General features: G+C 40.5%; 1 protein-coding gene across 4 annotated transcripts in view; it reads left to right on the forward strand.

Moving 5' to 3' along the window:
• The first annotated feature begins 3,490 nt into the window (after window positions 1-3,490).
• The window catches only part of nlgn3a (neuroligin 3a), a 133,499-nt gene continuing 109,537 nt past the window's right edge, over window positions 3,491-27,452 (forward strand). For 3 of the 4 annotated variants that reach the window (XM_006781603.3, XM_035910931.2, XM_006781604.3), the window contains exons 1-2: window positions 3,491-3,846; window positions 26,295-27,004. In XM_006781603.3, the coding sequence (XP_006781666.1) occupies window positions 26,533-27,004 (472 nt within the window). In that variant the 5' untranslated portion in view covers window positions 3,491-3,846; window positions 26,295-26,532. Of the gene's footprint in view, window positions 3,847-26,294; window positions 27,005-27,452 lie in introns of those variants that run through there. The other variant, XM_087848831.1, reaches the window with a different exon arrangement.

The following is a 27,452-nucleotide window of genomic DNA, read 5'->3' on the forward strand; positions in this document are numbered from 1 at the left end:
ATACCCAGTTGTGTTACTCTACTACTTCCAGTTAATCTAATTAGCTGTAAAATATTCTGTGAGGGGATATTCTACATTTATTCCAGACTTGGTTTATTAGAACAAAGTATCAGTTTCTACATTGACCATATTGCCTTTGCACATTTTAAACAAAATATTGTTTTTAAATAATAATGGATTGCATTTATATAGCGCTTTTCAGGGTCCTCAAAGCGCTGTACAATTCCACTATTCATTCACTCTCACATTCACACACTGGTGGAGGCAGCTACAGTTGTAGCCACAGCTGCCCTGAAGTGTCTTGCCCAAGGACACAACGACCAAGACTGTCCGAGCCGGGCCTCGAACCGGCAACCTTCCAGTTACAAGACGAACTGCCAACTGTTAATATATAGCTGTGGTCATCAGAATTTTGTTTTGCTGACTCTCGTCCTGCTCGCCTGTCTCATTTACTTGTCTTTTCCTTCTTGTACTTCCTGCTAGACATATTTTTCTAAAGAAGGGCCCTACCACATTTGACAGACATGAACTCTATTTTTATATGTATGTGGGGTTTTTTCTTTATTTGCTCTGCTCCGTGAACTATTTCCCTTTATGTTTTTTGACTAATGTCATCATTTTCAAAACATGTGGTCAAGACAACTGAGAAAAAAAAAGAAAAGCTCTGATTTACTTTGTAGACAACCCCAGCTGTTTGCATTCCTGTTTTGTCCATAAAGAGCCGTTTCCCATCATTCAGCCGAAGACTAAATGATATTTGAACATAGTCAGTATTTCACTCCCATAAGAAGCTTTTATGTGTACATCTAAAATCCCATCCCACTCACACTCAATTCCACCTGTTTCCCTCTCATGTGGGTGTTGCGTGTATTGTTATTGATGTAGACAGTGCTCTAAAACTTAATATTTTTGAAACAGTGTTGCAAAAAATGTCAGAAAACAGTCTCGGGACAGTGAATTGTTGATATTCCTGCATTTCTGTAATGTTCACATGACTCACTTCTAAGGCATAAATAGTTTTTCTGAGTGTGCGTTTGATGTAACCCATCCGGTTGCCTCAGGCAACATTCATCTGTTTGCGTGGAGCTGATTTTCTCCTTTGGAAAGAAAAAAATGTCCTTGTGAATGAATGACTTTACTGTGCCCACCTTTAAAACTTGGAACTGAACACACGCAAAGTTATCCCTCAACATTAGACGCTAAAGGGTTACAACGCTTTGCAGTACCCTTTGAATTTTTGCTCTTCTTTTTTTCAGCTGACTGGTTCATAAAAGTAACAGTGCGTCATGATTGAGCGTCTTGCTCAAAAACAATATGTCTTGTGGATGCATTGCACTCCGGTTTGTTTGTGTCAGCCCCCCCCCCCCCCCCCCCCTTTTTTTTTTTTCCTTTTCTTTCCCTTTTTTTTGTATTTTCCACTGTGTGAGTGTTGAACATCAGTGAAAAAAAAAGCAGCAGCAGCATCAACCCCTTGCTGTTCTATAATTAAAAGGTCTCTGCTCACAAGAGTCATGTGTATGCTGGTTTCTGTTCCAAACACCAAATTAGATTTCAGTGATTTCCAGCTTTCTCTTAAAATGTACAAGTGACTATTATACCTCTAATTGGACCTGCACTTAGTATTACCTGTTTTATGTGGTACACTTATGTGGAATAGTGTTTTTATACCTTTGAGTAGTCCTTTTATTTGCATTTAAACTGTCCTAAAACGCAGTCAACGCTATTTTTTTTAGTGTTTCATAGATAGATTAATTCTGCCAGATTGTTATAGAGGACTCTTTGTAATGCTGCGGCGAGTTTGGAAGGACTGCTTTTTATGGTTCATCTCAGAACTAATGTTTGCATTACTTTTGTGACAACTGAAATAATTACTATTGGCCATATTACAACTTTAGTAAGCCGAGAAGAGGAAACGGGTAACAACATAAAATGTAAACAGAGCAGAACACAAGGACAAAAGAGGAACAACAGATGATACAGTATCGATCTCAGTGAGGTAGCCAATGAGAAGCGATGTGAGATTTTAAAATATCAATATAGAGAGCAGATGTGTTGAGATGAACTGTTCCATATTATTATATAGCTACTACAGACCCAAAATGACTTAGACTTAAATCATAGAATTGTTTTTCACTGCAGTCTCGCATTAATATTTCAACGGTGCACTATGGTTTCAAGAAAATACAGTAAATGTTTGCAAATACTCGAGAGCTTGTTTCATTAAAATGATATGAAAGTTACTTAAATGTTTTACTCAAAAGCATTAATTTGATAGTTATTGCATACCTGTCTGTTGCAGAGGAGGAACTCTTTCTTTTGCTCTTTGTCAGAGTTTTCTATCTTTCTCCTAATCAATGTAATCTTATTTTTCATACCTGAAATGAGGACCCAAATTCTCTGCTTTTGCCACGCCGACACTGGCCAATTCATCTCCAGTTATATGTGTACTTCAATGCAGCTAACATAAAGCATATTCTACATAAACTACTCAGGCACTGTTACGGTGATATATAGAGGTGGTAATGTAATGACTTGTAATGAAAACAAAATGTTTGAAACCACAAATTATCCATTTGTCTGCTCTGTAATCCTTTTATCGCAAACACTTTTTAAAATCAGCGTTGGAAAGAAGAAAAAAAAAGATGATTTCCCTTTAATGAGTATTTGTTTGAAAACAATTATATAATGAGTTCTGTAGCTCTGGAGGAGGTATGTCAAGCCTGAGAGAATTAACCTGATGATGTCATAATGGCGTAAAGTATGATTTATAATAGAAAGCTTGCACTGGAAACTGACAGCAGGAATAAATGGGGGCTTTTATGATGCTTAGAGACCAATCAAAAGCTGCCTTAGCTCAATACAGCATCCAGTGTTGGTGGATCTGAAGGATTCCAGGCCTAATTTTTACTCACCTGTGCTGCATTGTGTTATATTATTATCTCACAGACTCATGTAAAGATGGGAGCTAAATAAATGTCACATAAATCTTAAGAAAAGCTATAATAGCTAGTTCATTTATAAAGTGAGAAATGCTGGAGCCATCTGAAAATATGCTGTGATAATTTAATTATTTCTAACCAGCCAGTTCAGCATTTATAGATCTCACCTCTACTTCATTTATTTTTTCTTTGACTTCATCCAAGAGCTTGGATGCCTTTAACGTTTTATCCTCTTTATAAATTAGTAATCTCCCCAAGAAATATAAGCTTCATTACAACGAAGTTTTCAGAGGCCCCAGTAACTCTACAGTCATTATTAAATAGGCTACATATACGTGTCTGACTTGCCTTATAGATTTTGTTCTGGTGAGAAACGTTAGTCCTGGGGAAAAAAGGTTATGTTTGATGAGCTGTCAGAGAAGGTAGAGAATAGTTGGAAGGCATAAACCGTCTGCTCCTTTTCATGTATGATGCGTGTGCCCTTGGTTACCTAGTAACTCTCTTCTCCATCTCAAATCGGCGCTCCCGAATATTCATACGGGATAGCGCCGCGCGTCCCCGCGAAGCTCGTGTTGAGCTCAAGAGTCAAGGCAAAAGCAGCAAAACGCACCAGGACTAGGAGGAGACTTCCCGCAGGAAAAAAAAGGAAAGAAAGAAAGAAAGAAAATTAATCAATAAAATAAAACGTGGGAGAAATCCATTAAAATGAAAGCGGAGTGAGGATAATGAGAGTCGTTATCGCTTCACTGGAAGGTCATTCCCGAAAAACATATAAGCGGTGCGCAGACTATACGGATATTTGGAGTACAGAGACTCGACTGCGAGTGAAGACCCCGAAACAGTGAAACATTATCCCGGCTTTTTATTTCCAGAAAGGCATGGGGGGATTTAGATCTCGACAAGGCAGGTGAGTCATTTCATGAGACTTGATGAGCAACTAGAGAAGGGGGAGAAAATCTAAGGCTGTCTGCGTTCTGAGTGACTTGGGGAGATGTGCAGGGGGGAAAGAGGGTATATCGGGATGCTTGGATTTATTTTATACGACTTAAGCTTCTATTTTATTTGTGTGCGTGTGTGGAAAAGATTAAGAGTGGGAGCTATTTTGTAACGCAACATCGACGCAGCGCTGTAACCCGGCACGGAGGCACGTATACTTCCAAAACGCATTTGGATTTTGTGAGTTGGACGGACTACCCGGAGTCTTATTAGACGCAGGGGTTTTGGATGCTGCTAACTGTCTGTATCTTTTCCTCGCACTGCCATATGTAGCGTGTTGCGATACCAGCGCACGGCAAACGTCAATGCAGAAAATAAATGCTTGCGATAGACGTCCAGAGCACTTGTTACTTGGGCATAAAGACATCTTGTGCGCGTGATGGGCGCAAGCTCTGTGTCGTTGTTCATCCTGTAGCAAGGAAAAACCCGAAAACGCCAAATGAGTTGCGTTTATGCAAAAACAAGAAATAAAAGGGCGGAAACAGCGAGCTCCGAACTTTAAGGTACATTTAACAAAGAATTGATGGCTTAAATAGATCAGGGTGGAAGCAGATCAAAGATTTTTTTTTTTTTTTTTAAATATGATTGGGACCAGTTTGCGTCAGGCTACCGACCTTCATCAGGATGAGCAGGATAATCTGCCACGGGGATACATGGGTATCCCCCGTTTCCTATTCCCTTTTTTAATAACATTTTCTCCTAATTGGTTTGTGGATCATTAGATGAGTGGCTCAGTATAGAAGCTTCAGTGTGAGCTTAACTGGTTATTAAAGGGCATTTTTCATCTTAGAGTGACAGAGTGTCGTGTATATATATATATATATATATATATATATATATATATATACATATATATATATATATATATATATATATGTATATATATATATGTGTGTGTGTGTGTGTGTGTGTGTTATTCTACTTGGTTATTCATTCTTTTTAACCTTTTGGCTTAATCACATTAAAAAAGATTTTTTAAAAAGCAGGAAAAAGTTATGTTTTTTCCATCTTTAATACCTATAAAAGCTGCAGAACTGAACATATTGCTTGTAAAGCCCAGAGTTTATTGTGCATAAAACAGTGTAATGATCTTGTAGGCCACACAAGTCTACTTTCCCATACAGTGTGAAATTCCTGGACACATGGCTTCAGAAATATACAATAAATAAATAGTCTGGTTGTTATCAGTGGCAGTAAGAATAATTAAGAGAGAGAGAGTTGAATTCCAAAGAGAGAGGAGGAAGTGGAAATGTCAAGCAGGAGTTGTCATGGTGATTAGTTGAATAACCAATGTGTCCCTGAAACCTAAACATTTAGGAAGTGATTCAGCCTGTTATTTGGCATGCAAACCACACTGCTGATAAAAGAAGACCCTAATAGATGATAATCACACAGACATGTAGAATTTCTAGTTTTTGTTGCGTATATTTTTCAAAAAAAGGGGGAAAAAAAGGCCTTGTGAAATTCTGAGAAGGGCTCCTCGAATTCAGTTTTGATTTGCAGGAGAATGGTGTGTGCCTGTATTGTAAGTGGCGCTTCAATATCATGTGAAGAATTATGCATGCTGCTGCTGCTGCTGCTGTTTGTGAATTCTCTTTCTGACCCTTCAGTGTTTGCATTCCAGTCGAGCAAAGTGCTATTTTTTCAAGCTCCCTGCTGTTTTAATATCCATTCTTCACCCCTTTCTCAGACTTTTTTTCTCTTTCTGGGATGTACTTGAGCTGTGTAACAATCGTGGCAGCTTAATTTACAACAAAAACTGAGCTTTCGGGTTTCAGCCGTTGGAGAGTAATTACTGAGAACGGCGCTCTCCCAGTGTGTTCATTTGCTAGACAGATTACACTGGAAGGGGTTGGGCCATCGAGAAGCGGTCAACATGTGATCACTGACAGGCACACATGCTGACACACTCCCGTAGACACACACGTGCATACATATGCGCGTGCACACACACACACGAGTGCTCCATTGAGTCCGTTGTTTACCCTGTGAGTCTCTGGGCTGCTCAAGAAAAGCTCCATGAGACTCTCTGTCTACTGCAAAGGTCAGCGAGGCTTCGTGCTGACCTAACGTGAATACACCTGAGTGTGTCTTGGCCTGACTTAACATGGATGAGCCGCTCATTGGTCTCTGGCCCGAGAGGCCTCTTGTTCCTTAGCCTTCAGTTTCTCTTTAAGCATCGCGCTCCTTATTGCTTTCTCGTCCAGACACATGGGCAGAGGTGTGCAAGCACATGTGCTCCTCTGTGTATACGCGGCGGTGTGTCGTTGCACATATAAGGAAGGCTGTGGAAGGTTATTTGTGTTTTCTAATATTCTTCATTGCGTTTGACGTGTTGTCTCGAAGCAGGCAGGAGCAGGAGCTGAATAATTTCCCAAATGGATACCTCTGACCTTCTGAAAATATGTCCTATCACTATTTATCCCGCAGCCAAGGAAAGGCCTGTCATTGTTCTAGCGCTGTTCTCACAACGTTGCAACATCGCTCAAACAAAAGGAAGAGGGGAGGTGTGATGTTTGTGAATCTAAAACAGATTAGCTTATTACCACGTTACCAAGCAAGCGAGATAATTGCCTTGGCTTGACTGCTGCTCTTGAAAATCCACAGGTAACCAATGCCTGCCCAAACAGACATAAAGTTTACAGACTTATTTTACTTCTTGAGACTCATCTAGAGAGCAGATTTAACTTTTAGGTTATTGCTACTTAAAATGTAAATGATTCTGAGTCGTGCAAGGTCTTAATGGTCTCTCACAATGGCTGTGGCGCAGAGACCTCTGAGAAAGAGCCCAAATCTTCAAAAACCAAGTAAAAATGTGCCTCATGATGTGTCACCCGAGCCCTTTCCCCCTGCCTTTCGCAGACATGGATGTACAGTGACTAATGCAGGAGGATCAACTTGTCTCTTCGTGTTTGCTCAGGAGGATGCGCCTTCATCATCATTAAATCACACTCGATATGACTGAATCGTTGCAAAACACCCTGATAGTTTCTCTATTAAACATTAGTCGAAACAAGCGGCGGTGCTCCATACACTTGTGTCATACTCGTTTCAATAATGAATAAGACGTATTTGTTAAATCAGTAAAAAGATGAAAGAGTGTTTGTTAGACTAACAAAGCGGTTTTGGCCCGAGGCACAAAGATATGCCTCAAGTCTTTTGCACATAACATATTTAACTGAGATATTACATTGTTCATGGCCCAAAAAACATCTCCCCTGACTAACAGGTTTCTCTGCCAAAGACCAATGTCTGCTTAGTAAACAAGATTCTTTTGGACATCGCCATTCTAACTACAAAGCAGATGTCACACAGTATGTCTCCACTCACTGTCTGCCAGAAGTTATCTACTTATTAATTATTTATTAATTAGTCAATTTACTCTCAATAACACACAGACCAAGGACGAAGCCGACTGAGCTATAATCAGGGACAGCCGAACGTGCAGTAGAAGCAGCGGCGGCGGCAGCAGCAACAGCGAGGAGCTGTTTTTGATTGTATCCCCCTTTTAACTGAGACTTTTTAAAAATGCATCACACGGAGGAGCAGCAGGAGCGGGATGCGGGAGACCATCATGATATGGAAAAGCAAAGTCGTACTTTAAGCTTACATAAGCTTATGTAAAGTTCACTTCTTTTCATTCATGTGTAACATGCAAACATAAATGACCTTTTTTTTTTTTTTTTTTGCTATGGCATACAAGAATCAATCCACTGAAGCAGTGCGTGTTTCACATTCCACTGACTTTACTTTGCAAATCTGTTGCATTTATTTGTTGACTCTGACTGCGATTTGCATGCTTGCCGCATGTGCGGTACCTATAGATTTCTGTACCTTTGACTACTGAGTCATGCACAGCCTTTAAAGACAACATATGAGGCTTGCCAGCTCACTTGAAATGCAAAATATCCGTCAGCCATCGTAATATGTAAGGCCGGCCGGAAACGAACAAAGAAGTTAATCGTTCTTTCTGTGTGTCGTGAGCGACAGGGGTGAAACCCTGCCTGTTTGTTTTCGAAAAGTCACCTTAATCCTTATGATTTAAATCGCATTTTATTTTACCTAATCCGCCCTGCAAATACAGAGACAAGTGACAGGGAGTCAACACGTTTTAATCCCAGGGGATGAACGTTACTGTCCAGGTAAAGTTTAAGTGGCAGAGTGTGCCTTTCCTCTGTCAATTCCTCAGCTTCCTATCCAACTAAGCAATCGCTAAGCCCCTTTCTCTCCTCATTTTCTTAACATGGAGTGAGTATTGTGTGGGTCTGGCAGTACACAGAAAGACGGGGCTGTCTAATTCATGGGGTAAATTAGTGGAGATAAGGCCTGAGTCAGTACCTCCAGCCTACCATAGATCCCCCGGGGCAGGCTCTTAAGGAGCTTAGTAAAAGTCTGTCGTATGAAGACATGACATGGAGCTGGCTAAATGGGCTACGTTGGAGTGTCTTCCATCAACATAATATTCATATATGGGTCACTGTTGTTCAGGCTTAATCCCATTCAATTTATTCACTCTTGGTTATTAATTCAGAGTTTTTAGGAAAATATAGCAATGTGCGCAAGCTAGGTGGGGAAAAAGGTGTATTAGCATTTCTTTAATGTAGTTGTGCACCAGAGTGACAGAACACTTAAGCCCACTCATAAGACCGCGTTGTGTGAGACTATGAGTTTGTGCCACCAAATCAATAATGAATGCTGGGTTGCCCGTAGTAAAAGAACAAGAAAGAGCTCCTCCAGAGTCACTGGGTCACATACACTGGGGAAACAATTAGAGGCTTCTTTGCACTTCACAGTGCTGCAGCTTGTTTTTCTCTTTCTCTCTATCTCTTTTTTTTCATCTGCACACGTTTCCCGTAATTTTTCTCTAGGGTCCGGCAGCATGTCTGTTCCGCTGTTGAGAAATTACAGACATCGGGTGCAAAGTCTTTTCCAGCCAGAAGTACAAAAGGCCATGTCAGGTCCTTGTGATATATGTGGGGGCCATGTGAGGTGGAAAGCATAGTGACGGATAGGACACCAGTCTCGCGGGCGTGCGTTAACCTCATAATGCTGACAGATTACAGATTTAAATATTTTAAATCTCACAGAGCACATGCTCTGGTGATGAAGAGAGTGGAAATGACTGCAGTAATGCAAGAGATTAATAGAGATCCGTCCTCCCTCTCCCCCCACGCACACACTCCAACACGCACAAACTTTCCGTCGCAACTGTTCAGCCGTCATAAAATCGCAGATCTCTGCTCTACAAGTTGGTTTTCAATTACAGTTGCTGTATGTTCTTTAGGATAATCTTTCCTTTATTATCTCCCTTCCTTTTGCCTTTCACCTGGACAAAAACACATACATCTGCTACTCTGGAGAACAAATATTGAAGTTTTACTTTTTTGAAATTATGTTTGAGATTTAGTGAAATGTTGACATTGAGTTTAGCACCAGTGTCATGCTAATTCATCTCCTGTTAGTCCTTCCTCTCTGAAGACAATGTGGAAATAATGTAAACACATTTATTTGTGTGTTTTTATCTAGACACCAGACTTTTCACCTGTATTAGGATTTATTTGTATTTGGGTTTTTTTTGTTGTTTTTTTTGGATATTTGTTTTTTTGTGGATTTTTAGTATTTTGGATGGCATGTACATTAGGTTAGCCACAGCTCCGAGTTGTTTGAAGCTGCTGCTGACTGAGGCGCTATCTATTTCACTTTTATTATCCATTTCACTATGCTAGCCACTGAGGAGTCTTGAGGCCAGTAGAATATTATGTGTGGGCTTTTGTTTTGTCCCTGTGCAGTTTGTAGAAATACAGCAACTGATTTTTATCAAGGAAAAAACCCTAAAAGTAAATACTGAACTACATTGTCTTCATTAATATGTTTCAGTAAACACTGAAATTCAAATTTAGCGCTTCTTTAACTTTTGTGTTTTTGCCCTAATCGTTTATTTTACAGACCAGAAGACCAGAGCAGGCTATAAAATTTCACGTGTAAAGTGTGTGTAATTGCAGAATGTAAGCTCTTCCTCAGGTTATTAAAACCCCCCAAATTCCCCCAAAACAGTACTGAGCGCGGGTCCTTTGTGTCTTCGGTGGTAGCGGTGTCTCTGCCTGTGCTTGTGCTCGCATTTCCTCCTCATCAAGCTGACTGGAGACTGAATTGCCTGTAGGTGTGAATGTGAGTGAGTGAGTGGTTGTTTCTGTACTATCTGTTTGATGGAGAAAGTCCACTGTGTTTTGGCCTAGTTGTTGTGCAATGCAGTGTAACAGTTCAGCGAATAAATGAATAAATAACATTTATATGTAAATGAAATATCATATAAATGTAATATATAAGCATAGCATTGAGTAAAGCCATAAAAATGCACTATAAATGCTATTGTAGTGGTACAAGCACAAGCCATTATATAAAACAGTAAGTAGTAATAAGCAAATCGAATCAGATTCTCTTAATAATGCAGTGTTATGCAGCTTTGGATAATGTTTTGTAAATTTACCTTAACGACATTGCAAACCCTCTGCCTTAATAGGATGCTACCTACTTTGGGACTGGTTTATTTTGGTGCTTACATGTAGACCTGCTCCTCGCTGTCGTCTATTTATATCTCTTGCCAGCTTGGCAATGCTTTCCGATAGCCTTTCCCTTTCAGAGAAATTCCTCTATCAAGCTCAGGGCCCATCTGTGCCCATATTTCTCCCAAAAGGAGCCATCCTCCACAATTATAGCTTTCTTCCAATGATACCATCAACATGCCATCACTCTGTGTAAGAACAGGCTCCAGGAAATTGACTTGATATTAATCTGACAAAATTACCAAGAAAGGAAATTAGACTGGGGAATTTTCTCTGGCATCGATTGTGTTTTCAATACAGGATGCACACTTTTCATAGAGTCTTAAAGTTTAAATAACACAACGTTTAGCCATAAAGTAAATGAGAATAAATAAGAAAATCGTTTCTTTGACCTAATATGCTCTCCTTTGATTTGTCGCTGCTCATTACAATGATATGGATCCAGATTTACCTGAGAATCTGGGTCATTACAGAAATAGCCTCGCGACTTACTCCCCTAAGATGGCAGCTGTGATGAATTGGTGGCTGTAGGTCACTATGACAATAGTTTGAGTGAAAAAGTGAGGCTGAGGGGAGGAGCCTCATTTTGATGAGCTTCTTGGTTTGAGGTTTTTAATCTAGAAAAAAAAGACAAGTTTTGTTTCTGGGGAGTATGGTGACGTGGGCGAGCACATAAGACCAGGGAGGAATCCTCGAGGCGCTCTTCTGAGCCTTTAAGTAGCACAGATTTGAGGGTTTTGCTAAAACGCCCCAAATTATGTGCTCCAAAAGCCCATAATCGCATATTATTTGCAGAAAGCTGTAAATATGTGGGTTGCTGTTTGAACCTTGACTATTAACATACTGTACTTTTCATGAGCTAAAAGTAAATAGAGCCTCATGGGCTTGTTGTCCAGTGCGAACCTGAAGAGTCGCGCTTGCATTTTGTCTTTCGAGTCATTACAGCAGTGGAAGGTAGATTTGGGACAAGAGACTCCAGAGCTGTAGTTTCTCTCGTAGTTACATTGCCCTGGGCTCACCGTGAATTTCAACCCGGTTTAAGTACAGGTGTTGAATGACATAATAGTGGTGGGCAGTTCAGTCCTGAAGCTGAAGAGTGAAATGATACCGTTGGATAGAAATGGTTCTCTGAGAGTAGCAGGAATGGAGAGGGGATCAGAGAGGATAAGAACAAGGACAGAAGGAAGAGGTGAGATTGAAAAGAAACAAGAGGAAAATGGCTAGGGTGGAGAAAGATAAGCCTGGATAAGCCTTTTGACAAGTGAGCTCTGGGCTGGAGAAAGCCAGTCAAACAAAAATCTGCCACGTTTGTTTTATTCATGCTGCGGACAACTACAGCTTTACTATCTTTTTTTAAAAAAAACAAAAACCCCACACTAGTACACAAACAAGCAGAATACAAATCCTAGTCAACTGTATCCTGACGTTTCTCTTCATTCCGTCTTTTTATTTGAAGATTTTTTTTTGATTAAGGCAGATCTCCATACCATATTATTAAATCATTCAGTGTTTTATGACACCCCAGAATTTACTGGCATTCTCATCTCATATGCTCTTTAATCACATCCTCTTTGAATCCAAACCTGCTTCACTCAAATTTTTGCACATTTAAAATTCTACAGAAGCCTTAACTCCAAAGCAAACGATGACAATACGCATTTATTGTTGAAGTTTTGGGATGTGTGTGTGTGTGTGTGGGCGGGGGGGGGGGGGGGGGGGGGGATGCCTGGCACCCACTAATACGTTAAATAATGCGATGTCCAATAGAGTTAGGGTTAAGGTTAGCTTATGCTAAAGTATAACAATCAGGCAGGGTAACAAGTTTGCATTCTCTGAGCCTCCTCTTGATTTGTATGACCGAGCTGTCTCCTAAGTCTGCTTCTGAAATAAATTATTTAAATGAAGAAGTGTGTGTGTTTTACAGTGCAAAAAGGCATCAGAGCTCTGCAAGGGTACAGATGCATTTCAGTAGGGCTGCCACACTGCTACACATCGCTTTACTTGATTGGATGTTGAAAAAACACCGGAAAGTCATGAGCCATCCTAAACACACAGAACACACTGCAGCTGGAGACTCCTAGGGGTTGATTCTAATGATACCCATGTGATTTATCCAGCAGATCCAAGATCAGTTTGTATATATATTTACAAAAAAATAATAATAAACTGACCTAATAAGCCACATCTTTGCCTTTGTTTCCCCACTGTGCTTTTTGAAAGAAGAATGAATAAAGGAACCTTATCACAAAGGACGTTGGATATGTGACATATTTCCTCAGGGATAATTGTGCTTTGTGTCTCCGTGGCCCACTTTTCTTTTATATTGATGCTTAGCTGCACACAAATGACAAACAGCTGCATCACATGTAAAGGTCTTTCAACAACTTGAAAGCAAAATGTTTACTCTTTGCATTTAATTGTTCGACGCAGTGCGAAAGGAATCGTCAAATTGGGTTAAATGAGGATCCTCTGCTTCCTCTGCTTTTTAATCTGAAACTTGCACCCCGTACTCGTGCAAAAACAACAAAATGCTGCCGGAGATAAAAAAGCAACCAAAACAGTAGCGCACGGATATAGTAGTGAATGGCTTATAGAGGATATTTATGTAATCTGGGGGCACCAGGGCTGACTCAAACCCGACTCAGAGCTGCTGTTGCAGAGAGAGGCCCAAGGACAGTAGCACATTTTCTAAATCCCTGGTAGACACAGAAAGTTAAGACAAGCAGCGCTGCAATAAAACAAAGCCCAACCCATTTATCTGAGCATCCCACACAACCCCTGGCCCAGATTTACAGCCCTGGGCATCGAGTGCTACCAAATCTTCTGGCAGCCACCGCCTCAGATATTGATAGGAAGCGCGTGAATCCCACCAAGGAATTCTGAGCTGGAACTTCCCAAAACATGAGCAGTCCCTTAATGGTCTGGGATCACAGAGCAAAAGAGTATGATATAAAACCTTTTGCACTATAATGACATTGTAAATTGGTATAACTTGTCATTGATTTTTTTTTCTCCCTTGCTCTGAACCTGTCTAGCAACTATCTATTGCCATGTGGCATTAAGAGTTTATGGATTGTTTGACAAAGCCAGGTCTTTGATGAGCATTCGTATCCTCCGGAGACGGAAAGCAGACGCTATTCCATTAAGAGCAAAATGCCTTTTGAAAACAAATAAAAACAGGGCCTGTCTCATCATTACATCTAAAGCGCTTAATCCTACACAGAGGAGACTCTCCCCTCTTCTGAAAACCTTTTCTTTGTATCCATCACACGTGGATTTCTTTCTTGGAGCTTGTCTGCATACCAAGTTGTCGATGCTAACCTCTGGATGTAAAGGGCAATCATGCAGCTCTTAGGTTCTGCAAGAGGTGCATCGTTTTTTTTTTTTCTTTTTAGTTCTAGAAAAGTATAGTATTGAGTTTGAAAGGTGCATTAATTGCAACAACGGGCACTTTTGTTCCTGCAAAATTAAAGCGTTCCCTTTTTGTGCTGACAATACAAAGGAACTCTGAATAAAAGCTATAGTAAAAGTTTCCTTATTATTTTTCACACAATTTTTGCAAAACATATATTAAAAAAACAACAACCCCAAAAACAAATCACCTGGCACACAAACCCACACTGAGATTTACCTACATAGAGTTTCCATTCACCAAAGGGGTAGCAGTTGTATTGGTAACAGTTGACATGCCATTTTTGGTCCTAAGGGCTCTGCTTTTAGTGTCTGTGAAAATTGCGGGAAGGCCTTGTAGTCACATGAAATTTTACAGCAGGCATGGAGGCACTCTCATTGTTGTGTTTGCTCCTCGCAGAAGCTCCAAGGCTCTTAAGCTAGAAAACAACAATGGCCCCGTTGTTCTGTCTCCTCTGCATTCATCCCTGGTAAAAGGAACATAAAACTCCCTTCCCTCTGCAAGCCCCCGCTAGTTGCACTCGTATCAGCGCAGTTCAGGCACAGAGGAATAGTTTTCAAAGTGTCACCGTTTAGGGCATGGTTTGGATGTCAGCAGTGAAATGAATAAATAATGTACCCTCCAGTTTCATTTGATGTAGCGGGATCTGATCTGATATGACTTTTCATTCGAGCTAGCTAACATCCAGATGTTAGAGGATGTTAGTTTTTACCCCCCCCCCTTAGGTTGCTAATGAAACACGAAACAGGAAAGGATGTTTGGAAAAACAGGCGAAAAATAATAAGAAGAAAAAAGGGTAAAAGAGAGGCAGATCAAGGCGAGTTTATTTTAGAAGAATTTGGAAATCAGTGTAGATGTGTGATCAAAGTTATGCATGGGTTCCCATACAGTATCTACAGTATGTGCTGTCATTGCTCTGGGCTTCGTTGGTGCAGAGTAGGCAGAGAATAGGAAGGGAGATTCAGCATCCAGTGTGTGTTTGGTGCAGTTTTTGAGGAAGTGCAGACAACCCGAGGCCAAATTTGCCTGCAGTGTTTGGACATGGCCTACTTCTAAGCGTGCAGTCATTAATGTGGTCTTCTACTCTGCTTAAAGTGCACAAATGGGATTTTAATTCATGCCATATGCATAGTGTCTGTGCTGTAGCTTCCCGTTCTGTTGAATTCAAAGATTTTATCTTAGAGTACATATGGTGAGGTCAAAATATCACTGGTTTCACTTCCTATCTTATAATACAACCTTGAGTACCCTCAGCGAGCTGCCGCATCTGAGGACGTATGTGTTCAGCCTACTCTTGTCTTATGGACTTTGTAGCGCCTGTGTGTGTGTTTGAATAATGTCCTGCAGGAGACACTCTAAGTACAATGTCTAGGACTTAGGCGTCAGCAGTAACATCAGGGCAACCTCTCCTCTCCTCTGTGTGCAATGGCATGGGGATATTACAGCATAAGAAAGCATGAATTATAGCCGTATTGTTTAGCTCAGTGTCAGGGGACAGAGACGTGTTTCTGCTATCACCATGGCATCAGTCAAAAGTTAGAAAAAAAGGAATGAAAAGATTATGAAATGCTTTTTAAGTATATCCCTCAGCATGCTGGTTTTGGACACTCCTGATAAATTTAGGCCAATTTTACCGAATAATGGTATATTGAAGTAGGATGCCACATTTGTCAGAAACTATTTTGAGCTTAAGGCAGTTCTCCTGTTTGATCTGAAGGCTGCTGTACTACCATAGAACCAGGTACGACTGGGTATTCTGCATTACAGTGAATGGATCTGAGCATTTCCCAAAGACGGACAGGCGGTGAGACCAACAAGTACAATAACAAAGGATGCATTACCTAATAGAGTTGGCAGAAATGCAGAGTTCAGGGTAGTCTGATAAAGCTGGGTTACAGTACTTTTAATCAATCACTAAGAACACGAGCCAATTTAGGAAGGAGCCTGACATTCAAGCTAGGCTTTCAGACAGGATTAGAAATAGTGAATAGAGAGTAAACATATCTGCCAGGGCTAGCTGAAAGGACTGCTGTCAGGGGACACTGTTCCCTCCTCCACGTGTGATATTGAGGCATGTCTCCTTCATCCGCACCCACCCCCAACTCCTCCAGCCAACCCTAACCTCCCTGTTTTGGAATAATAGTAACAGTAACAGTCTCATTTACCAGCTTTGCTCCAGAGATATTTTTTTTTCCAGTGAATTCAGATCAGTGTCAGCAACAAGACAAAGATGGTTGCCTCCGTTGTTTATGCTATCCCTTCAAGAAAAGGCACTGTCATTTAAAATGTCCCTCTGAGCTCATCATCACGTGGAGTCTCCAGACAGACTAATAAGATCAAGAATATCAGGGTGAGCATGCAATGAACAGAGAAATACAGCTGCTTTTCTAAAAGACAACTGGGAGAGACACTGGTGGGAAAACAGTAATAATCCAGAGGGCCTGTTAAATGTTTACCATACATTTTTGGATGCTGGAGGTTTCTGTTGACTTTTGAGTTTTATCATTTAAAATTTGATGTAAAATGATTTTTGACAGTGGCCTGTGTGGGATCAATGGGAGAAGCAGCCAGCGGCTGTGACGGTGCTGGATAAAGGGGATGCTTTAGCTATGGCAGCTGTCTGTCCACATCTCCTCTAAACTCACCCGGCTTTAGCTATAATTAAGCCTATAATGCGAGGAATGACGATGTAAATGCCTAAACCATATTTACATGTAAAAATGCAGATTATTACTGGATTTAAGATAATGCCATCAGGAATTTTTGTTTCTGATGTTTTGTGGGTTTTCGTCTTCCTTCATCTGTATTCAGGCTGTCTCGATGCTAAGTACATCACACCTTCTTTTGATCTTTTTTAGATTGGAAAGCATTGAAGGGAATACCAGCTTCTGAAATGTCAAATATTTTATGTTACATAGTTCTTCTTAATATTAAAGTACTATTAATTTCTTAAGCGCCTCCTATTAATGGCTGATAGAGGCCATGTAGAGCAGTATTAGTCAGTTTGGTCTTTGTTTATGCTGAAGATGAAGGTCACCCCCTCATTAGAGCAGCAGCATCTTTTTTGATGTTGTGATATACATAGTAATCAAGTGTGGCTCACCTTGCTGTTTACTGTTGACCTTTAGTTAAAAGCACATCACTGTCGGGTTGTTTCAAAACTTAATTATGCTCCCATAAAACTCCTGGCATCATGTGCAGACCTCATTTAATCTTTTGTCATTAGGCTAAAGTAACCCTGCGGTCCCTCTGTAAATAGGACCCCCCCCCTCCACCACCATGTTCTCAGATCCATTATTTTTTTTAGTAGTGTGGGTATATGTGCTTTGGGTTTTGCCATATCAAACACACTTGTGTACATCTCTGCTTCCAGCTTTGTATTAAGAAATTCTGCTTGTCACACAACAATACACTCCGGCGCCTCTCACTTCTCTGCAACTACCAGACATTTGCATGTCAATAACATCATTCTACCACTGTGCTTTTGGCATCTGTGAAATACTCTGCAAGGAAGCCAAGTAGTCGCAGTGTTTGAAAGGAAACATCACAATAATGTGTCGTGTGTTGCCGCTTTCATTAACATGTTATTTTCTCAAAATTCACCTTGGCTTAATCGCTCATCAATCACAATTAAGGACTCTCAGGCGTATGATTTAGGGCCGCTTAAGAAGAACAGCTAACATTTAAGTACATGTCTCCAGAGAGAAGGTGAAGCTATTTCTAAGCTGCTCTATATGCTGCAGTGGAGTCCCGTTACAGAAACAGCATGCTTGTAGAGACTCTGATGCGTTCAGATCAAAACATTTAAATTGCCGTAATTTATGTTCTTGAAGTAAGTCTTGAGTCGGACATCATATTTTACCTGAATGTGGAATATTGCTGTTTCTAAATTACCGCTGCAAATGCTTAGGTACTTAAGGCATTATTAGCTCATTAATTTAACAAGTAGCATCTGGGTCATGTCTCTGCTTCCTATATGTATAATTCTGTAAGTCGTTCGCACCGAATGATAAAGCTGATCTTTGGATTCTCAGTCAGAGCCGCGGCCTACTTACCTTAAATTACTGCTCTTATTTAGCTCATTAGGCCACGGAAAGATTCATTTCCCCAGCATACTTACAGTATATGTTCATGCAGATGCACAAAGCCACAGTGGTGCCCCAGAGGCCTTCTTCATCTTCGTCTTTTTTTGCAAAAAAAAAATTAATGAATTTCACATTCTTTTGGACAAGATGATCTGAATTTTTAATCTCCGTCTTGAGAAAACATAATTCAAAATGCAGTGGATGAAAGTGGTGAATTACATGCACTCAACACAGGACTCCACTGCTTTTCTGAAATGGTGCAATTTTTTATTTTTATTTTTATTTTTATATTTTTTTTTTTGGGGGGGGGGGGGGCGATCACCTCTTCAAAGCACTGTGGCATTATATGGTTTGCAATGTTTCTGTGTTTTTTACTTGTTATTATTATTTTTTATTGGAAGGTGGTGGGTGTTTGGGGCATTTGGAGGAATTTCTTTTGTCTGCTCCTACTGGGAGATATCTACTAATGATTCCTATGTCAAATGTGTATTTTATGCAGTTTGTTACTTTGTTATTAAAACTGTTCTTCTTCTTTAGCTAGTCTTTTGTTGTTGTTTTTTTAAAGCACTCCTTAGTCTGAGTTCATTTTAATGCGTATTAGTATTTGATACTGGCACTGCAAATGTTTTTTTGTGGGGCAACGAATGAATGGTTGCTTTAACCCAGAGTAGAAGAGTCAATACTGGCCATAGGAGCTGATCCATCTAAGATTTTATAATGTGGTGCCAATGAACTAGGAACCCTGATTGCGAGAGATCAACTCCCTGTTGTAATTACCAGCCAGACCTCAATTAACTCAAAGCAAACCCTCAGTTCAAGTCTATATGTTTGTTAAGTGTTAATAGCTGCTTTAAGAAAAATGTTTCCCCACTCCCATCCACTTAGGCCAGTCTGATAAATGTGCAGAGTACTGCATATTGTTAGATGCATTACTTAAAATGACATACTTTAAGTATTCAATACAGAGTTTAAATTGGAAATAAGCCATTTATCCCCACCGATATCCCCATTAATCTCTATAACTATAATCAATCAGTGCAAATTTAAGCGTTTTCTTCTCAGGCACTAACTGCCAGGGAACTCCAGGACAAGCAGCATTTAGCCAAAAGAGTGCAGCAAAAGTAATACACAGCAGTTCACATTTGAAGCAATGGTCATAAACTTACACTTGCTTTATATACGTAGTGCCATGCCAGTACTGTTCAGGTTCCTTGCTCTTGCCTGAATTTTATTAGGGAAGAATCCCAGAAGGCTAAAAATCCATCCTCTTTTCCACTGTAAGCCAGAAATTGATGTTTGTGCTGCCATGTTATACGTGCTGTCCTCACAGTGGAGGAGGTGAAGGAAGCTGTTTGAAATATCTGCTGAATTCTCCTTGGTATGCTCAAGTGGTTCCTCATGCGTTGAAGCAAGCCCAATCAAATGAGTTTTCCACTTCACAGATGTAAGATGATTTGACCAACTACAGAAAACAAAACATTCAGAAAAATGTTCGTTGTAGTAAATTGGACATCCCATGGTTGCATTTCTAATGCACTGATTTACTTAGTCAAGTAGCTAAATGACTACCCACCAACCACCTAAATGAGTGATTACATTGTTTTCTACACCAAAATTATAAACACTCAACAGGCATTTTGCGAGGTTCCACTTTTCAACTGCTCGTTAAAACAAAATCAGCCAATCAGAGGCAACTCAGTGCATTTAGGCGTATAGATATGATCAAGACAAAATCCTTAAGTTCAAACTGAGCATCAGAGTCAGGAAGAAAGGTGATTAAAGTTACTTTGAATGTGACTGTTCGTGCCAGCAGTAGATCAGCAGTTTGTGAAACTATCTCTGGGATTTACAGAGATTAGTCCAAAAAAAGAAAAGAATATCCTGTTTTCAGAGCGAAAATGTCTTCTTGATGCCAGAGGTCAGAGGAGAATGGCCAGAGTGCATCAAGCTAGCTTGGTCTCAAAGCAGTTGGACTACAGCAGCAGAAGAGCACATTGGGCACTACACCAGTAAGCTAAGAACAGGAAACCGAGGCTACCATTGCCACGGCCTCATAAAAGTTGGGGAAAAGAAAACTGGAAAACATCCCCCAACAAGTCACAATTTCTGCTGCAACATTTGGATGGTAGTGTGAGAATTTGGCATCCATCCTTGTATCAACAGCTTAGGCTGTGATATGATGGTATGGTGGTGGTGGTATAACGGCATTGGGATATTTTCTTGGTAACACTTTTGACCAATTAATACCAAGTGAATATCATTTAAACACCACAGCATACCTGAGTGTTTTTGCTAATGATGTCCATCCCTTCATGACCCCTGTGATCACATCTTCTGATGACTGCTTTTGGAAGCATAAAGCTCCATGTCACAAACCCCCAAACAACCGCAGACTGGCTTCCTGAAGATGACAATGAATTCGTTGTGCTCAGCTGTCTTCAGATCTTAACACCTTTGCGAGGTGGTGAAATGGGAGACTGGTATCATGAATGTGCACCCAGCAAATCTGCAGCAAGTCTGTGACTCGTTCATGTCAATAGGGTCTAAAAATTCTGAGAAATGTTTCCAGAACTTAGGTTAAATCTATGTTATAATGAATTAAGGTTGGTCTGAAGGCAAAAGGAGATCCGAATGAGTGAGATGTGCCTTGCTAGTAAAGGGGATAGTGACGAGTATAATATGTGCTTTTAGAATAATGATACGCATTTAAGTGTATGTTGCATATTGCTAATGAGAATATGTTATGTGTGTGACTTTGCCTGCAACAAAGGCATCTTTGACTTATAAGATCAACCTTAATATGTAATTACACAGTTATGCAGTGAAAAGTGAAAAGCATTATATAAACAAAATCACAGGATTTTAATTGTCATTGTTACGGTCAAAGACTTAACCGAGGCCACCTTCATCTTTTGCTCTTTGGTAAGCAATGCTATGAAGCTGTGTTGGCAGGGTGATGGAAACTGCACACAAAAGACTTTGTCAAGAGAACAGATCTCTCCCTGCAATCGGCATCTGTGGGAGCTTGGATAATGAGTATGCCATGTGTAAAGTCTTAATGTGTTTACATACAGTTAGATTAGAGACGGACCCAATACTTGCCCCTGCGGTTTCTCAACAAATCCCTGTGGGCTTCTTGAGTGATTAGCTACTTTAAGATTTTTCAGTAGGAGTGTCTTGTGGGACTCTGTAGGGGATCAATAGGAGTTGGGATGATGAACTGTTTGGGAAATTTACGTATATATCATTTTTTTTTAAATGTAAACTCCTCCATCCTTTCCCATCTAATTGAGATGATTAGCTCTGATTAATATCCCTGTACCCCCACATATTGTTTCCCACATCATATTACTTACTAAACTGTATCTGACACTCAGAGGCATACACACACACACACACACACACACACACACACATTGAAGTGAAAGAGAGAGAGGCAATATAGATGTAAGAATGGGCTCTCTGCCTCGACTCGCAGCTTTAAAACTTCTAGATCAAATCTGTCCCTATCATTTAAGTCTCGAAGAGCAAACAGTTGTTTCAAGCACGGTCAGCAGTTAACAGAATGGCCATTATTTATTTGCTGTGCAGCCGCAGAATTCATCTCAACACATGCTCACCTGGAATCTGTCTTTATTTGGCTTGCCAAGCCAATCTTTCTGCGTTACTTTGGCTGCTCGGCTGGTAATGATAGTCATGGACGCCTTTATCCAGCACTTAGGAGAAGGGGTGGAGACGCACAGCTTAGCAGGTGGCCACAGCCGCACCATTGTCGTCTCCCATTTGTATCTTTAAAAATATGTCAGCATCACCGCGGTGATTAGCAGTCAGTATGTGCCGCGTTTTTGTCCTTGATTTAGTGCCAAATCTCCTAAGTAATAATGACTGCACAACTCTGTGTCTGACGAAAAAAGGAAGAGAAGGGAAGAGTGGCCCCTTATTGCTCACTACACTGGTTCCCAGCAGGAGCCTTATGATGCCGCAGTTTGGCTTTGACATTTTGTAAATGTTGTTTCTGAAACATGCCAATCTCATTGATTTAATATGGCATGCTGTTTTTGTCGAGCCCAGGAGCTTATGTAAAGAGTGTGTCTGTGAGCTAACACATGCACAGTGTGCATACATTCATCACTGATTTTGGTGTATAAAGGTCCCTCGCATATTTGAAACAAACATGTGTAAGCAGACCATTTAGAGAGATATGTATTTTCCACAGTATTGAAAACAAAGAGACCAGAGAGTAATCCTGTCATAAAAAGAGCTTGTCTGAAAAAGTGGCCTTAGCATCTTTTGGTAGCACAAATCAAAGGTGAAGACAATTTTAAGAAGTTCAAGCTAAAGTTACCACCTGGATACTTTGGTCTGCTTTCCATTATATTGACTGTTCCTTAAAAGAACAAGAGTTTTGTCTATAAAATAAGATTAGCTCATTCAGTATAATGATTTAAATGTCCGCTCATTATTTATTATGTATTTACTTATTTTGCCCATCCTTTCATGATAATACCAAGGTATTACAATGATTTGTATAATTATCCAGGTAGCACACAACATTGTTGTTCGTTGATAGACAAGCTCTGCCTGAGTTTTTGAAAGGTTTCCAAATGGCATAGGCTCCAGCCCCCGTGCAACCCTGAATTTGATAAGTGGCAGAGGATGGATGGATGGAAAATAGTAGCACTCTTAGATTTTTGCTCCTCCCACTGGTTGACCAATGACCATGTGATGTCACACGGGTAATCAAATGTGCAACTCAGAGAATCTGAGTTGAATTGGCTATCTTCGATTGATGCTTTAAAGCACTGACCTTCAGTGGGCTGCCCTAATCATTTTTTTGCATCACATTACATTGTCCCTCGGTTTCCATGTAACAGCGCTGCATTTGTAATCACTGATTACACCCTCTGAGGTCGGGATGGCTTCGTTTGAAGTTAGATGTTCCAGAAGACTAATGCAGCTTTTGTGAATGCTTTTGTTGCAGACTAGTTACTATAATAACAGAGTGTGGCGAGTCAGATGCCCCATCTACTCAGAACTCTTATTGGTTCCTTTTTTATCAGAGTCCATTCAGCCTCTCTCTAAGGGATGTCGGAGCGTAGGAGTACATTTGGCTCGGACTTTTATTGCGATGCAGAAATCTCTCTGCTGTAGGAGAACAAAGGGTCTTCTACAGTAAGTGTGCACGGCTCTGGACTCAGACCAATATAAAGAGAAATAAAATGTGTGTTTTTTCTCTTCTATATATGAGATCTGTACTCACATGATGCACCAGTGTGGCCATTTTGAATAATGCTAAATATGATTTGGACTGCCAGATATTTCACATGTCCCATTAATCAGGCACTGGAGAATTGGGGAGGAGGGTGTTTAATGGCATGTACTTGGTGGAGTGCCGTCTTGCATTAAGGGCTAATAACCTGACTTAGAGTCAGCACAGCACCCACCTACCCATGCTGCCCCCCTCCTTCCGCCTCCATCACTCCAGCTGTATTTATTACGGGCTGCAAGGCCACAGTGATGAGACGATCAATATTTCTGGGATGATGAGGGAGAACTCATGCAATCGCTCTCTCTCTCTGTTTCTCCCTTGGCAGTGCTTCAGCAGGTAGAGAGATCAAAGCGGAGGACCTCTGAGATGCTGTTGGAGAAGAGACTGATGAAGTCCTCTGTGCTGTGTGTCCTCTAAACACACACACTCCATCACAGTGTCCTATGTCCTTGCTATGTCCTGATTAAAAAGTTTGACCTGATGTATTTTATCTTGACTAGAATTAGTCCCATCACTCCTATTCTCAGACGGTGTGAGAAAATCCAAACAGAAAAGACTTCATTTAAAATCGCGATGGAAAATTGACTATCTGTGTCTGCAAATGTGTGAATGGATGGCCTTTATGAAGCCTCCTTTGTCAAGCATTTCTGTTTTTTCAGGGAATCAATATGTGGAGCTTTTTTATGGCATAACTTGAAATCAAACACAAATCATGTGCAATTGAAGCAGAAACTGTTTTTGAAAAACAACCTGACATATAGGCCTGGCCATTAGCTGTCTGTCATTAGAATTTAATAGTACTTAAATACTTAGCTTTAATGCAATGTATCCTGCCGTTATGAAGATTAGAATACTAGGCAAAATCTGTTTTAGAAATAGTTTCATTGGTATTTATTTTACCTTGTGGTAATTTAAGAGTATAGTTTGTGGTGCGTTTGTGTTTTTTTAAAGGATGTGGACGACATTTTATTGGTATTAATAGGCTGAATATGAATAAGGTGGAGTGATTGTTAGACATACAGCAAATTTATTTTAGTGTATCTCTAAAATATATATCTATATAGTAGGATTTTGCACAAGGCTGTTGTGTTAAATAGAAGAACATTGCAACAAATTACTTTAAAAAACAGGAAAAAATATCATCAGCAAGCTGCTGTGCATAATGCACTATTTTTTCTTCGGCGAATACAAGAGCAAACCTTAAGCTTAAATAATTTATTTAAGTGCTGTTACTTTGAGTTTAGTTACTTTGTGTTTAAGCTTTAATTACTGGAGATGCAGGGCATGGTTTCTTGGTCAAGAAAATAAGCCACAATGACCAAAACACTTAGCAATTGGTTAGTTCTCGTCTTGAATATGGCAGCATTCCCATAATCGTGCGGTGTAAAGAGTGCAGGGAGTGTAGCGAAGGTGATTTCTTGTCTTAGTTCAAGTACATGTTATTAGATTTTACAGTAATAAACTTTTCTGTATGGTTGCAAGCAAGCTATCAAAACTATAACGTGAGACTTGTATTGTACTGTGATTTTTCAATTCTTTTACAGTTATAAGCTGATATAGAAGTTGATATAGAAAACAATAACTGCAAAATAGCAGTTCAAATTTGATCGCTGTAGCTGCCGGTGCTTTGCTGTTAGTTAATGGGGAAATTTCTTACAGTGTAGTTTTTATTTATCATGCTTTTGCAGGTTATTTCTTATAGAGCTGTGTTTTCACAGTATCTGATTATGTTCAAGTGTTTCACATTAGCTCGGCCTTTGAATGCTGTGGAATTGGTTTATTGTAGGTCCATGTCTTGTGTAAAATTTACATAATAAACAAAATGTTTTATATAAAACACACACACACACACCTTTTCCACCATTTGCCCCCCCAGCAATGAATACCTTTTAGTCCCCACACTGGATATGGATGTTTGTTTTTTTTCGTGTATTATCATTTAACAGGGACTCTGTGTGCCACCATCTCTGAGCAGAATTGTCCAGCGCACATGTTCCATTTATCCAAGTGTTATTGAAAGTGGCCTGATTTTAAGTATTTACTAAATATGTGCATGCACGTATGCATTATGTTTTTGATCTGAAGTGAGGTTTTGCATATACAACTAAGCATATAGATTTCACCGGCAGACTGTCTGCTGATCCACAGCTGCGGCGGATGGTAATAGCTGCCTAGCGATAACAGCACCTCCAGAAACGTCAGGATTGGTTTCTCTCAGCGGTTAGGTGCCCTCCAACGGCTGCTGATACATTATAAATCATTTACACAGTCATTTTGGAATGCAATATCCTCCTCTAAATGCTGGCTTTTCTTCTCCATTGTTATTAGAGCAAACTCTGCAGTAGGCACACAAGGTTGAGAGGGACCCTAAGCCACAGAAATTGAAAATTGATCAAGCAGCGTGGGAAGGTGTTGTTACTGGTTCACCCTGGGACTGTTGATTAGCATTTGCAGCGCTGTCACTGGAGGGACCTGCTGCCTGTAGCGAACATCCTCCCCTTCCCCCCCTTTTGTGTTCATCCCAAAAAGTGATCTCTTGAATGAGCAAACAATGAGAATGACATTTAATTTATACCTTATGCATAACTACTCCAAAGGGCTACGCAGTGAAAATGACATGAAATTTTTAGCGTGTTATTACGTGTGTATGACTCCCACTGCTAGTTTTACCACTGCCTTTTGTCTAAATATTAACCATTAATATAAACGTCAGACTGTAAAGTAGAGAATAATTACCTACTGACAGCTGATGGCTTTCACACTTCAATTGTCCTGTTAGCATTATTTGGTACATCTTGACAAGTTACCCGGCACTTAATTGCAATATCCAAGTCAAAGACAGGTTCTTGATTATATGGATTGATGATTGCACTAAGAGCTCTGTCATGTTTATGTGAGCCTTTTTTTATGTCATGACTAAAAAATAAAAAAGGACTCAAAAAGTGGATAAAAATGACTGATTGAAAATGGGAGCAAACAGGTGGATTTTCGATTAACTGTCATTAATTTTTCTGTCCTCTTCTTTTGTAGCACTGGTTAGAAGATCCGACGAGCAGAGGAAGGACAGTGAATAAGGACCTCGCCACAGACAGGAACTGCGCAACTTTTGACTGTCTCATCTGTAAGCTGGTGGGCTCCGGTATCCCAGCTGATGACTGTCCCTCAGGTGCCTGCACTACAGGGCTGAGTGGGAAGCCTGTGCATTTGCTGAGGGCGGTGCCCTGGCTTGTATGTTGGTCACTTGCACTTGTACTCGCTCACAAGGACCATGTGGTTTTCTCCCGGGAGAAATCGTTTCCCCTCGCAGAACTGGCACGGTGCCTATAATTGCACCAATTTCAGCGTGTCCTTGTGGGTGTTAAGTTTTTGTTGGTGCTTTGCGGCTGTGAGTGGTCAGAACTACCACCCCACTGTGAACACACAGTATGGAAAACTCAGAGGGGTGAGGGTCCCCCTGCCTAGCGAGATTCTCGGGCCGGTCGACCAGTATCTGGGGGTTCCTTACGCTGCCTCCCCCGTGGGAGAAAAACGCTTCATGCCCCCGGAGCCTCCATCTTCCTGGTCAGGAATCAAGAACGCCACCCATTTTGCTCCTGTCTGCCCTCAAAATATACACAATGCCGTGCCAGAGATAATGATGCCGATATGGTTCACTTTCAACCTGGATATAGTTACCACATACATACAAGATCAACATGAGGATTGTCTTTACCTAAACATCTATGTTCCAACAGAGGATGGTGAGTGTGTCGAGTACACAGGAAGAAACCAAACCTCTCCTCCTCTTCTTTCCTGTCTCTGCTTCCCACTTCCTTCTGTCTTCTTCTCTAAGATTTTGTGCCACCTTTGTTTTTTGCGCGAAGCATGAACCGTTGTTTAGCGCATGCTGTGTCCGTGTCCATCATACGACATCCCATCTTGACTAGATCTCTCATTTAGTCTTTTCATCAACTCTCCCCTTCCATGCCACTGTTAGAGGTTCCTCTTTTGATGACTAAATGACTTCTTAAATATGACTTATTGAGAAAAATAAACAAAGAAAAACGAAATCTAATCAGACATGAAACAGATTGGAAATACTCGGTGCACCTTCCTACCCTCACTGTCTTGATTGTTCTGGGGATATTAGCAATTAGTAGCCTGCCTCATAAGTGAATGATCTTCTGTAGGGTTGGTGAAATATTCTGT

The sequence above is a fragment of the Neolamprologus brichardi genome, chromosome 2, assembly GCF_056152115.1.
Source record: "Neolamprologus brichardi isolate AB-2024 chromosome 2, ASM5615211v1, whole genome shotgun sequence".
In the NCBI taxonomy this organism is placed as follows: Eukaryota; Metazoa; Chordata; class Actinopteri; order Cichliformes; family Cichlidae; genus Neolamprologus; species Neolamprologus brichardi.